A 15,127-nucleotide genomic window follows, 5' to 3' on the forward strand; every position below is an offset into this window, starting at 1 on the left:
AGAGAATGTCTTTGCCTTTCTTTCCTCTTAGACCTTATGCAAGGAACTCGCTACTGCTGCAGTCTCCAGAAGTCCAAATTGGGCCGCCACTGGGGTCACACACAAAAATTTAAAAACCATGGGGGCGCTTTATACAACTGCATTCTTTAATCTGTTTTGGGTGGGCTGATCATCTTTATGGGCTTTACCTTCGCTTCTCTCGTTCAGGCAGTTCGTCTGGCCATCTAGTACGGGCATTTGTGTGTTGCAGCTGTCAAAGGTAGTTCTGACTAGAAGTCTTACGTCAGAATCCAGTCTCCTTTTCCTCATAGGAAATGACAGCATTACTCTAGCGCTTTTGCCGCTGCTTATGGATTTATAATAACTAGTGGCTGTTTTACATTTAATCCTGCATTTCACTCTTGACATTTTACTTATCTTATTGACAAATAACAGTTTTGGGGTTTTTAGATCATACATCTGTAATTTTTCAATTCAGTATTTTATAACGAGTTTTATTCTATAAAAGCTTTGTGTTTTTATAAACTGTAAGTAGTATTGCACTTGTCACCTTGTGTGAACGCTGTGGTGACAATGTTTAGGTATGCACAATACAGTATAATTAATGCTCTCATACACTGTATTAAAGGGCTTTTCAATCTCCAACATGATTCTTATCCCTTTGTTTTAGTAACGCTGAGAAGATCTCCATACCACATTTCCTTAGCCCGCTGTTTGCTTGAACTATTTTACAATCCACAGTATTACCAAGAGGAGGCTCTGCAGTAAGGCCTTGTATACATGGGCTTCAGCTTATAAAAGGGCAATGTGTACAGTAAGCTTCAGACAGGACTTTTGAATCTTTGAAAGCAACATTGAGCTCCAGATTGGGGGGTTTTAAACAGATCTAAATTGAATGGTGGTTGTTACTTTTTACATAAGCTTGCTAGCAGACTTCATTAGTCTAATACAGTGGTGGCAAACCTTGGCACCCAGGATGTCTTGGAACTACATTTCCCATGATGCTTATAACTACACTGCAAGAGTGCATGAGCATCATGGGAAATGTAGTTCCAAAACATCTGGGGTGCCAAGGTTCGCCATCACTGTTCTAGTATTAAAGCCTGCTAGCAGCGTAAACCTGAACTCCAGCCTTACCTTTTGGTCTTCCACAGCTGAACTGAAACTGCTTACCCTTCACTTCTCAAATTGCAGTAAGTTGGCTAGCGCCTACCTAAATTGCTGGCTGGAGGACATTCCACATCTATCCCTGGCCTGTCCCTTCATTGGCAGATAAGAGCAGAAGGTTCCAGGAGACTTGCATCAGAACGAGACCTGCTGTGTGTAGAAAAGTGGCTGTCTCAGCCTGGACCCCCACCCAGCTATGCCCCCAAGAAGTGGCTGTCTCAGCCTGGACCATTGCCAAGCTATGTCCCAATGCGTTTCACTCCGCCCACTGGAGCTTACTCATCCTTAGGAGTAAGCTCCAGTGGGTGGCTCGCAACGTGTTGGAGTGGCCTGGCGGGGGTCCAGGCTGAGACTGCCACTTGTCTACACACAGCAGGTCTTGTTCTGATGTGCGGCTCCCAGAATCTTCTGCTCTTATCGGTCATTGTCTGGCGCATGGGCGGGCCCTTTCCCTGCCTGCAGGGCCATGGTTATACTTCTAGCAGCCTGAGTGGTTCATACCTACCCTGCCCCTTCATTGGGTTTTGGTTCTTTCAATCATGGAGATGCAGGATTACTTGTGGATGTTGCCTATTGCAGTCTACATGCAAATGCAGCCTGCCCAGAGATACCTACCTGTTGAGGCATTTTGATAGTTGCATGACACCTCCCAAGAGCCAGTCCATTGCTTGTTTTTAGACCTGAAGGATAAGTGTACAGAGTCAGGGTGTCTGGTTTTTGAATGGTATATGCAGCACCCTGCTGGCCGCAATCATTAATTGGTGGGAGGGGCCTGTAGGGTGCTGTACATGGTTGCTTGGAAACCTCAACACATTGCATCATGATTGAGGGTTTATGACAGGTTTACAGAGGGCTAGATCTTGGGGGAAGTTAAGCACACTCAGACCTGCAACCAACAAGGCATTCTATCTTAAGAAGTGGAAAATTCTAGACAAGCTGCATTTACATGTAGACTGCCCTAGGTAACACCCACGTGAGTCAGTGCCTCCATGATTGAAAAAACTGACAATTCAATAAATGGGGTGCAGTGACAGGCTCCAAAGGAAAGCATTTAGATCAGTGGTCCTCAACCCTGGCCTACAGGGCCCACTAACAGGCCAGATTTGCAAGATAACTGAAATGCATCCCAGGTGATATAATTTGCTGCTCAGTGATTGCAGTACTCTAGTCTGCATCTCCCCAAGGTAATACTTAAAATCTGGCCTGTTAGTGGGCCCTGAGGACCGGAGTTGAGGACCACTGATTTAGATGATGCTGGATGCCCTGCAGGCTGGAAATGAGATGGGCTCTAGCTAACCAGCTGTGGCTTCTAATGCACACTCGCAAGATCAGTGTGCAGTGAAATCTTGGTAAGCAATTTCAGTACAGGGGACGAGTCTGTAAAGCTGGACAAAGACCAAAGGGAAGGCTGGAGTGTGCTTCAAGGAAGTTTTGGTCTCCCCTTCCCAAACAATATTCCCATAGTGGTGGCCAGAAGCGGCTTTTTCATAGAAAGGCATAGAGTAAAGCTGGTAATATATTATACAATTTTTTCTTTAGATTTACCTTCAACTGTATAGTACAAAGGCCTGCCTGATTGCATAAAAATTTAAAATGTTTAAATTGAGAATTGTTGTTTAGGTTTGACCTCTGTATTGTATGGTTTTGGTAAAGCTGATGGAAAATTGTACAAGAAAATTGTATCATATGACCAGCCTTTACCTAGAACTGAGAGGTTGCAGGCCATACTGCATCAAACTGGGTGTGTTCAGCATAGGGACAAGCACAAATGCCAGTGAACTACAATTGTCCTTTACATTTTTCATTTGGGATTGTTTTAATGACATTTTATGTGGTTAAATTGTTTGAGATTTTACTTTGTTTTAGCTGTTTGAATGTATATTTTCCCTGTTTTCTTTAGATGGTGCTTTGTAATAAATGCAAACTGCAGTGTAAACTTTATCAATGCTTAATAAAAGCTCCAGTGTTTGGATCACATGCACTGCCCTCCTCTTTTATGAGAATGTAAGCCTGCAGTATGTGTAGATCTGTATCAATGCGTCTGCTTTGTATGATGTAATGGCTGTTTAATTTACTGTGTGTACATATGGCATACGTTTTAAGTAACTGGGTAGTTTCCTTTTGCAAGATGTCAGTTGCATACAGACACTTAACAGGATTATTCAATAAAACAATCCACTGACCTTTTGTCAAACACGTAGAAGCCATCTTGTTCTCCAGTTTTAGTTGAGCAAATTATTACATTGGATTGCTGCAATCTGTTCTCTGCACCATTAAGCTTAAAGTGGATCTAAAGGCAAAGGTCCCCCCCCCCCTGCTTAATGTATGATCTGCATTAAGGTAAAAAAACCTTCTGCAAGTAGCTCCCCCCTCCCCCTGACCTCCAAATCACAATCCAGCAATGTGCACAAGAACAGAGCCACTCTCCCTCTCATTGGCTCAGACAGCAGTGAGAGGCATTGGTCTCCAGCGAGTTGGGAGGGGGGGGTAGGACACCTATCTCGGAAGAAAGAACGTGTGAGTACCCCATAGCAAGCTGCTTGCTATGGGGGGGAGGGCCAGTAGCACTGGCGGGAGATCCAGAAGAGGATCAGGGCTGCTGTGTGAAAAACTTATTGCTCAGAGCAGGCAAGTATATGGTGTGCGCATTTTTTTTTTTTTTTCCACATTTTTAAAGTAATTGCTTTTGAATCGCCTTTTAAAATTATTTTCATGTGTGAAGTAGGAGGCCCACATTTAGGGCTAAACTAAATTGTGTGATTTTTAAATCTGAACTCCAGGTTTACATTTCAACTTCAGGTTTACATTTCACTTAAAATGGTTTTGGTTGAGATGGCTCCAATAAAAAAAAGCCAGTTGATATGGCACTGTATAAACCATGTAGCATTCTTGTGGTCTGGCGGCAGTATGGGGATTTCCCGTCTGCCACAACACACTCAAGTCAGTGCTTCTTGGCCATTCAAAGGACCCCTTGTGTGTCTTTTTTTTTTTTTTTTTCTCTCAATGAATTTATTGCTTCATCTAATTGGCTAAGGTGGAGTTTGTGACTGTCCTGCCTTTCTTGGCTAAAGCCTCGTACACGCGCACCCATTGTTGGCCTACCGATCGGCCGTCTTTTGTCCAGTGTTGTTTGAAATGTGCTCTAGACTGCACACGAATTTTATCGGCCAACAAAAATCAACTTCAGAAGTGATGTCATGTGCTGGTTTACTTTCCGTGTATTTTTTCTTCTCTGAGCTTGCTCATCTGAATTTTGTCTGCCGAAATCTGTACTGACTGACGAACAATCGGCCATTCTGTTGACGGCCAACAAATTTTATAGCATGCACACCAGATTTTGTTCGGCCGAAAAGTCAGTCGGTTGTCGGAAGTATCATACTAACAAGCCGACAATTGGCCGATCGGACGTTGGCCGAAAATTCGCGGCCAACAATCGGTGCGTGTGTACGAGGCATTACACAAAAAAAGTCTAGCAAAAACGGACCAAAGATGTTGTGCAGAGTAGGACAACCTACAGGCAAACTGAGTCTCTACTAGTGTTGGGCTGCATAGAGACATAAAAAAAACACCACAGGATGCATTAGTCCTTTCCTAGACAGCAGGAGTGGGAATATTTCTAATACTTTTTATGTATACTGTACTGTGATTTTGGTCTATGATGTATTACTCTGCGTGACTTATTATTGATAGTCTGCCCTATGTCTTGTTACCGCAAACATGATAGTCTAATAGCCTCAGTGCCCATAGCTGGACATTTTAAAGGTGTGGGATTTCACTTGATGTAAAGTATGGTAACCTTCTGTTCTCTGCATTTTAACACTGTTGAATATTAAATATTTTGCTAGTCCAGTGAACCAGTTTACTGCCCTTTCCAGCAAACATCTACTCTTCTGGCACGTCTCTGCAGCAGGCTGGGCATTGTTGGCTTTCCATATAGCTCTGTGGCATGTCCAAATTAAAGCCCAAAGTTTCTGCTGTGATAAAAGTACATAAATGACCTCCATATTGGCTCTATTTTCAGTTCAATTGGCTCTGGGTTTCTTTTTGGTACAAAGCAGCCTGTCCTCCCGCAGTAAGCGGCAGAAGACTGCTGCCACCTGTGAAGCAGTCTGTCTACAGCGTTCTCTTGCATTAGTCTTATGGGTACTACCACAGCATGCAATCCCTGTTGATGGGAGAGCTTTAGTTTGGATTTGGGTTATACTTCTGTAGAGACCACTGCTTTTTCCATATTTCTCTGTACTGCTAAATACTTGGACATTTTGATTTCTTCCTAAAGAATTATTGGTAAACCATCACAAATGAAAAGGACCTTAAGGGTACCAAGAAATGAATGTGTGAATTAAAAATTTATTCCATAAAATCAATTCTCAATATTTATTACAGGTATTTGTATAGCACTGTCAATGTACACAGTGCATCACATGCCACTTTATTAGTTATACCTGTTCAATTGCTTGGTAACTCAAATTGCTATTTAGCCAATGCCATGGCAGCACCTCAATGCTTTTAGCCATCTAGATGTGGTAAAGACTACTTGCTGAAGTTCAAACCGAGCATCAGCATGGGGGGGAGAAAGGATACTTGAGTGACTTTGAACTTTGCATGGTTGTTGTCAGATTGGCTGGTCTGACTATTTAAAAAAAACTGCTGATGTAATGGGATTTTCATGCACAACTGTCTCTAGGGTTTACAAAGACTGGTCCAAAAAGAATATCCACTGAGCAGCAGTTGTGTGGATGAAAATGCCTTGTCAGAGGAAAATGGGCAGACTATTTTGAGATGATTGAAAGGCAAGAAACTCAATAACCATTCGTTACAGGAATACCATCTTTGAATGCACAACACATCGAACCTTAAAGCAGCAGACCACACCAGGTGCCACTCCTGTTAGCTAAGAACAGGGAACTGAGTCTACAGTTTGCACATGCTCACAAAAATTAGACAATAAAAGACTGGAGTCTCTCCATTTTTCAGCTGTGACATTCAGATGGATGGTAGGGTCAGAAAATTGGTGTAAACATGGATCAATCCTGCCTTGTATCAATGGTTCAGACTGGTGGTGGGGATATTTTTTGGTACCTTTTGGGCCCCTTAGTACCAATTGAGCATCGTTAAAATGCCACAGCCTACTTGAGTATTATTGCACATCCCTTTTGACCATCCCTTTATGACTACAATGTACCCATCTTCTGATGGCTCCTTCCAGCAGGATAATGCACCATGTCACAAAGATCAAATCATCTCACCACTGGTTTCTTTAACATTACCATGAGGTCACTGTACTCCAATGGCCTGCACAGTCACCCGATCTCAATCCAATAGAGCACCTTTGGGATGCGGTGGGAATGAAGGATTTGCATCATAGATGTGTAGCTGACAAAGTAACTGCGTGATGCTATCATGGAAAAATTCCTCAGATTTTGGTGCATATTGACAACACCTTGTTGAATCTATCACAAACAATGAAGGCAAAAGGGGTTCATGGCTGGTACTAGCAAGGTGTACCTCATAAAGTTGCCAGTGAGCGCATATTGCACATTCGCATCAGTCCCTGCCCTTGATGAGCTTACAATCTAAGGTCCCTAGCTCGCATGCATACACACATAAATATACTAGAGTCAATGTAGACTGGATACAACTGCCAGAATGTCTTTAGAGTGTGGGAGGAAACTGGAGTACCCGGAGGAACCCACGCAGGCACAGGGAGAACATGCAAACTCAAGGCAGATAGGGTCGTGGTTGGGATTTGAACATTATAACCTAAAAATAATCCTTGTGATCACATAAGGCTCCAAATAAGTTCTGACATGTTTTGCCTATCGTGGCTTCAGGAAGAGTTAATTACATAAAGCATTCACTGTGGTCTTGCCTATAATCCTTTGAAGGACTGGCTCACAATGTGTTTAAACATTTATTGAATATTCTGTCACGCTGTAATGTCTGTCACAATATTAAGGAATATGTTGGTAGCCATCTTTAACAGTTTTTGTGTTTCACTGATACAGTGAATGCTTCTATTAACTCTGAAGAAGCTGCGATAGGTGAAACATGTCTGTAAACATAGCCTAATGTGATCACAGGGATTATTTTAATGTTACAATGTTTTATATTGTGGATTTATTTTATGGAATTTTAAAAGGTAACAAGAAAATACCATCTGAATGTAAAAAAAAAATTGCACATTTTCTGAAACCTAAAAATATTAAAATAATCCCTTTGATCACATTAGGCTGTAAGCAAGTTCTTTTGACATGTTTTGCCTATTGTGGCTTCTTCAGGGAGTGTTGTCTATTACAATAAGCAGTCACTGTATTAAAAAAGACAAAGAAGAGGTAGCAACGCATTCCTTGTATTGTGATACATTAACAGCATGACTATTCAATAAATGTTCAAACAGCTGGTGAACCAGTCCATTGACTGCGGTCTTTCTTATAATCCTTATGAAGGACTGGCTTACCATGTGTTTGAACATTTATTGATTAGTCACTTTTTTTTTTTACATTTGTGATGTTTTACCAGTAATGCTCTCTGGGGATGGTGGTATCTTGGTGCTGTTTAATGATTTCTACATAAGTTTATAGTTCTTCCAAAAGAAGCCCCAGTACCAATGAAGCTAATCTTCACAAGTAACTGGTTGTATCTAGAGTTCATTTTATTTATTTTTAGGGGAGCCTTTAGTTGGGCTTTAATCTGCGTGTTTCATGAGCTATGCTGAAGCACCAAAAGAGTACTGTGACCTCTAAAGGATAGCCACAGAACATAATTGGTCGCCTGTATCTTGGGATGTGTCCAGCTTTAGCATAAAACAGTCTACAAAACTAAAAATTTCAGCCAATTGTGATACTCAGAGTAAATGCAAATCACTGTGCTGGTATAACAAAGAAAACTGCTCTTAATCACCTTCTTGTGCCTACCTCATGGCAGGTCAACTTCAATTTATCCTTTTACACCTATAATATATACCTGGCCTGAGGGTCAACAATCTGCAGAAACTATTAGTCACGCTTTTGTTATATATTTTCTTTTTCTTTCCTGTAGGGTGCTGGCGATCTAGAAGACCCATGGTAGCCTTTCAGAACTCCAAATATGTTTTTGGTCTGGAGTAAAAGGGGGAAAAAAACTTTTATCTCGGTTCTCTTCAATCCAAGGAAGAGATTGTGGTGGAGCGTCAGCTATGTACAAATAAAAATAAAAAAAAATGAAAAAAAAAAAATGGGCAAAACAAGAAATAATTAGTATTTTGCACCATTTATCGGTTTGTTTTATAACATTGTCACACTTAGCAGTATTTTTGCCAGCCTCAGGATTTTTGGTCACCTGTGCAGCAGCATTACTCCTTTTAACAGGTAAAACTGGAGGGCCTTGCAGCGCAGTGTTTTGCGGGCACCTTTGGTGCTAAAGAGCTTAGGAAGAAATAAGCCTCATGCAGTTTGTTAGATGTATTGAGGTGCATGCAGTTGTACTTGAACCGGTTGGGCACTTCCGAACTAAAACTCCACAAGCGCATGTAAAAACACGTAGTTGTATGAGACATTACTTGTAAAAAAAAAAAAAAAAATTTTTTTTTTTTTTTCTTTCTAAGCATTGGTTGTTCCACTGGATTACTTTTGGTTTAATATTAAGGGAAACTATCCTGCCACCTGCAATTCCAGATATATAGACTTGTTCAAATCATCAGTCCACTCAAAACTGATACTTTTTAGGTTTACCAAGGGCCGGATTACCCACAGGGATTCTTGCATCTCTCAGGGATGTCAGCATTTTCTGCCACCACCCCTTCAGAGCCTTTACAATGCCAATTTAAGGAATTTTACTTGCCCCATCTTCTCTGCAGTGTTGGAGAGTGTAAAAATAAGGGCTGTAGAAGGGAAGTGTAGCTTGGAATTGAAGGGCTTCTTGTGTTATGGCCTTTCTTATAAAGATATACCAAGGTCTGCCCACCCTTAATGCCTTCATTACTGGGACACCTAGCTTCTTCCAACGTTTGTGGCTTTTTATTTTCTTCTGTACCATAAATTTTGCTTTAACATCCCGGAGAGACAAAAAAGCCATTGGGGTGATTTATCCCATACTTAAACTGAAGCGTGTGGTGTGTGTTTTTTTTTTGGTGATCTAAATTTTTAAATCCGAATTAGACTTTGAGTTTTTAATTCCTCCAAATACATTCCAGGTGCATTAAAACAAAAAAAAATGCTGCAAAGTCTTAGTTCATTTTCTGAAGCTGTACAACATGAATTGTGGGCTTTTTTCCACACCCAGGAGACAGCTTGCAGTGTACACACCAGCAGGTGTGAATGACTACATGTGTGTATATGCTGTACTTGCAGAAACTTAAAGTATAACTAAAGGTAAAACTTCTCTTCTAATTTTGGGTAGAGTGTAGAGGGATTGGAACTAGGGATGCCTTTTTTTTTTTTTTTTTTTTTTTTTTTTTTTTTTTTTTTTTTTATATATATATATATATATCCGTGAGTATGTGTACTGCTTCTTTTGGTCAAGCAATTGCCAACACCAAGTACCAGTACATTACAGGGTGATTTGTGTCCATACAAAATGGTGCAAACCGCACTGCAAAGAATTGCATGCAGTTTGAACAGGAATGCAGTGAATTTCCTGTCCGAATTGCATGCCGTTTCCTGCACTGCTCCTGTGTGAACCCAGGCTTGCTATAGTGATTTTGAGCATCCACACAGCAACGGTGCGGGAAACCTCCCTGCATGACTGATCTAAGTGCAGGTTCTTTCTGCCTGTCCCATTGCTTTGTTCCCTCCAGCAGCTTTCATTCCCCCCCCCCGATCCCTATGTACCAGATTGACAGAGGGAGATTGTTGCAGGTGCTGAAGAGCCGTCTCACCAATCTGAGGATTTGAAATCCCTGCGGCCGCTGGAGAGGAGCCCGATCCGCAGATGTCTAGTTAGATCGGGAGCTGGTGGAAGCTGCCATGCAGGGAGGTTTCTTGCACTGCTCCTGTATGAGCTCAGACTCCAAATCCCTGATAAACCTCGGTTCACACAATCGCACTGCTTTCCTGTTAAAATGGCATGCAATTCTTTGCAGTGCGATTTGGGCCTATGCATTTTGTATGAACGCAAATTGCACCACAAAGTATCTGTTTTGGGTATCGGGAGCATTTTCACTCATGAAAATGCCCGGTATCGGTGCATCCCTAATTAGAATGCTTGTCAGTTTTTATTGCGGTCTTTGCAACCTTTAGGCAGACTCCCCCTCCCCCCTCTCTATTTGTCCTGTTTAGCATCATCTTTGAAAATAAAAGTAAAAAAAAAAAAAAAAAAATCACAAACTTTTGTGTTGTCCCTAAAAAAGTAATAGGGGGAAAATCTTCCAATTTGGACACCAGTTCTGGGGGGGAAGAAAAATCTGACTATCTAAAATTAGAAACAAAAAAGTTTTGCCTATATTTCTACTTTAAATTCCTTATCACAGCTGGCAGGAGACAGGCATTTCTACTTGGACTGCGGCTGCTTTTTAAAGAAAGTAAACTGTAAGACTTTGCACCTGAAATGTGATTAAAACTGCACATTCAGTTGGTATTTAAAGCTGATCATGGAATCCGAAGTGTGGGATCTGCCATTGGTAATTTTAAATCTGAGGGTACATGGTATTGTGCCGCTTTTACTTCACTTCTTCTGAAGTCACTAGTTCAGCACCAACCATGTGTATTAGATGTTCAAATGTGATACTCACATGCTTGTTCTAGGTCCGTGACTTGGCAAGAAGTGAAGCAAGGATAAGGATGACCAGAAGCTGACACCTTCAAAAATCTGCATTGGCAGCTCCCACATCTCTGCCCTGATTGGTTCCTTTTAAAGTAAAGACTATTTTTGTTGCTTATCTCCAGCTGACCGCATATGCCAGGAGTTAAAATTCCTTTAATGGGTGGAGACTAGTGCATGGGCAGTTGATGAACCTAAAGGAAAAATAACTGGTAACTTTTTTTTCTCTTGAAAGACACCCCACTTCCCTTGTAAGGAAAGGAATGGTCGGCACTCAGGATGACGTCTGTAATAATATTTCTTAAGCTAACATGTACAATGCTGTAAAACAGCCTTCACGTTTTGGACATTAGTCCTTAATCATGTCCAAGACTAAGGACTAATATCCAAAATGTGTAGGCTGTTTTACATTAATGAACATGTTTACTTAATAAAGATACTATTTTGCTATTTCGGATGTCCTCCTGACTGCCCACCATCCCTTTTCTTTACTCTGGTACATTGAAGGTGTCAGCAGCCTCAAGCTCTGGGCATCGGCGGAAGGTTTATATGGGAAGGTTGTAGCCCCTATACACCCATTTCCCCTTCCCTTGTGTAGGGTCTGATGGAAGCAGCCATTTAAATGCCTATCTGGTGATCGAGGAACCTCTGGCTCACCTTTTTGAGCAATGCGGGAGAGGCAAATACAAACCTATACACTACTGTGGGATTTGTTTCTATCTATCACTTTTACAAAGTTTCACGATGTCTGTTCCTTAGACTCAAATTCAAGTTTTAATCTTATTTAGTAATACATTAAACCGAAAAGGTAACGGAAGTCCCATATAACGTCAGAAAGCAGGCCCACCTACAAGGCATGTTGAGCTGGACTTGTAAGGGACATCCGACTTGTTTAGGCCTCAAGTAAATTTAGTGGGCTTGCACATGGATTCACATATGTGTGGGCCAATTTCAGTGGATTCCCCCCAAAGGAGTACAGTGTGGTTTTGTACGCCTTTTCCTGTGTGCGAAAAATGTATGACCCTTAAAATTGCACCTGAACCAGACTAAAAATTGTACAGGACTCTTTCAAAATCTCCCTGCAGCTGCCCCATGCATACGTGCGTTGGCTCCATAGAAAGCTGGTTGGGTTCACATGCCATGCGATCAGATGGGGTTCAAAATGCATCCAATTCATATATATTTAAATCGGGGCTAAACCCTAACAGCCTGGGTGTTTATTTTATATAGCAATGCTAGTCTACTTCACTATTGTCAAAGCATTCAACCGCTTCCTATTAACTTATTTAGTTCACATTTGGCAGCCTTGTCTAAAGATTTTAATGTCGGCACTGGCTGTAGCTTTAGGCCCCTTTCACACTTGTGCACCTTGTCATGCAACTTTGGACATCAGTTTCATGACATATTCCCCATGTTTTCTAATGATACCTATTTATATACGTGCAACTTCAAAGTAGTTCATGCACTACTTTGGTCTGACTTTCATGCCACTTGAGGGCCATAGACGGGGGGGGCACAAGGGATTCCCATAATTATCATGGATTTTCTCACTTTGTTTATATTATGGGACAGGAAGTAAAGGTAAATTTCCCTTATGGGACACAGATGGCAAAAATAAACCTTACAGGGGTTATAACCCTCCCTTACTCTATTCAAAATGCTTTTTACCTATAGTTCTACTTGTTTTGAATAGATAGTTGTGGTGTTTTTTGTTTAACTCTCCAAAAATGCTGCGCGCAGGATTTTTTTTACCACAACGGAAGCCACCGCCCAGTGTGAACACATTGATTGATTTTAAAGGGAAGAATTTTTCTTGAGCTTTTCAGGCACTTTGTTTTTTAATGCAAAAGTGCTTGAAAAACTCAGTGTAAAAGTAGCCTTAAAGGGTAACTCCACTTTCATGGGGGAAAAAATAGCAAATAAAGAAACAATCTAGTGTATACAATTGTGACACAAATCCTATTGTAATTGAATGTTATTAAAAATTACAACAGCTGCAAATTGCAAAGGAACGGTATTTTTCTGAAAATGCAATATGGCTACTTGGAGCTGTTCTGTACACAGAATGCATACTGACCACACCCCAGAAACATAATTTCCTGCTTGTGTGATTGGCTCACCAATTTTCCCAGAAGTCTGCACTAAGATACAAGTTACATTTCTGGCATCCCCTGCAACAAAAATTTCATTTTTGGTGAGATACTCCCAATAGGAACATGTCTAAAGAGATGCAGGCCCAGCAACTTTCCTCATTCGAGCCCTGCAGTTGCTACAGCTGATAGATAATTATGAAACCACTCGCATTTGACCCACTCAGCACAGAGGCACAGCGGAACAAACAGGGGTTTCTTCAGAAAAACTAAAGGTAGAAATCTACAACAAAGTTTGTTTAAAAATCTGTGTAATGTACAGAAATCACCCAGAGTGGAATTTTTTTCTTTTTTTTTTTTTCCTCAACAGAAGTGGAGTTATGCTTTAACCATCTTCATTAATACTACCACATATGGTAATGATATTGCCTGCCTGGAGATATGTTGAAATAGAACTGTAAATCCATGGGCACTAATCAAGAGTTCCCCCCCACCCCCACTCACCCTTCCATCATTCCTTTGCATTTAGCACAGCCTTCACTCGTGACAAGGCTTTTCAAGTAAAATAACATTTTATAAGGTTGAGTACTAATGATGGATCAGAAAACCTGGCTTGCAATCAGCATTCCAAGTCAACTCGATGGTGTTTATTAGGGTTCAATGCTGGGTTCTGCAGGCCTCTTGAGTTCGAACCAAATTTTTATGGACCTGGCATTGTGCACAGGGGCTAAGAGATGCTGGGGCAGAAGAGGCCTTCCCCCAAACTGTTGGAAACACACACTTGTCTCAAATATCTTTGGTAGCATTATCAGTACCCGTCACTGAAAAAAACGGATCTCCCTATTTACTCATATACTTTTGGCCATGTTTTTTTCTGAAGTTGGGTCATCAGCTATCTGATATGCAAATGCATGTCCTTGGTCAAAGACTCACCAAGGAATGGTTGCTTCCATGAGTCTACACAGTTGCTTGGTTCCTGACAGAGTATCTATTAAAGCAGGACTAGATCATCTTATCCTTTACCATGTTACCTCTGCTTGATCTGCAGTTGCCATGGTGCTACACGTGATCAGTTATGACACCAGCCATTTGGTGGCTTGGCAGTTCATTCAAGGCTTAACACAAGCACGCTAGTAACGAACCGTTATCACTCAGCGCATGCCTTGAGCCCATGTTCATACCAGTGGAGCTTTAAAAATGCGTGATTTGGACTGCCGATTTCATTGTGGCTTCATTTAACAGAAGTCTATGCAAGTCGCAATGAAATCTGTAAAAAGTAGTGCATGAACTTTTTCCATAATCGCTGTGACATGAACCGTTCCATTGCCGGCAATGGGCTGAGACTTGGAACTGTCAAATCGCATGACAAGTAGTACCATTGTGAACAGGGGCTGAATGTAAGTGTTGTGGGAAACCGTTAAATTGGTGGCTTTAGTTCTGCTTTGAAAAAAAGAAAATCTGTAAGCGTCTAGGGTCCCCTTATTTGTCCTGGCCAGTCCCTGAATTTGATTATGTGAAATGGTGGTCCGCGCTACAATCGGTCTATTTTTCCCTACTCTGCTGCAAACATTAATTTCTCTTAAGCTAAACAAGAAAAACCCTAGCCATTTATATTGCAGGTTATGAATTTTTCTGTTCATTTTGGGTTTGATGTCAGTGTAAATGGTAGCATTGTGTAATGTGGGTATAACTTTTTAATTGTTTTGCATTCTGTTTCAGAGGTCATCTTAACAATTTTGAAAATGACTGACTATATATACTATTAAAAATCTATTTTAAAGAATCTTAGATAATAATACAGAGATATTTTCATGGGTTCCGTGATTTTTTTTTTTTTTCTTTTTTTTTAATTTTCTAAATAATGGGCATGGTACAAGAGTGGCTGTTGCGAGGTACTTGAAGATTGTTGAAATCTATTTTTGCAATAACCTTGGTTTATATGTGTTTTTTTTTTTTTTTTCATTTTCTTATAAGTTGTGCATGTCAGAAAATACTGTTTTTATGCTGAAAAGGAGCAAGAAGTATTTATCTAAAAAGCTATTGGAGGGGGCAATGAGGAATGTATACATTGATTTTACATGCGTGGAGTCCTTGTAAAAATTCTGCTGTTTTTAAACTTGTTCAGCAAAAAT

At 40.9% G+C, this 15,127-nt stretch overlaps 1 protein-coding gene across 2 annotated transcripts in view; it reads left to right on the top strand.

Annotated features, from left to right (window-relative positions):
- PPM1B (protein phosphatase, Mg2+/Mn2+ dependent 1B) overlaps window positions 1-8,383 on the top strand; it is a 72,670-nt gene extending 64,287 nt beyond the window's left edge. Inside the window, exon 6 of one of the 2 annotated variants that reach the window (XM_082252002.1) lies at window positions 8,209-8,383. In XM_082252002.1, coding sequence (XP_082108128.1) covers window positions 8,209-8,238 — 30 coding nt within the window. In that variant the 3' untranslated portion in view covers window positions 8,239-8,383. Of the gene's footprint in view, window positions 1-670; window positions 887-8,208 lie in introns of those variants that run through there. The other variant, XM_082252003.1, reaches the window with a different exon arrangement.
- The last annotated feature ends 6,744 nt before the right edge of the window (window positions 8,384-15,127 follow it).

The sequence above is a fragment of the Pelophylax lessonae genome (assembly GCF_965119305.1).
Source record: "Pelophylax lessonae genome assembly, chromosome: 3".
NCBI lineage: Eukaryota > Metazoa > Chordata > Amphibia > Anura > Ranidae > Pelophylax > Pelophylax lessonae.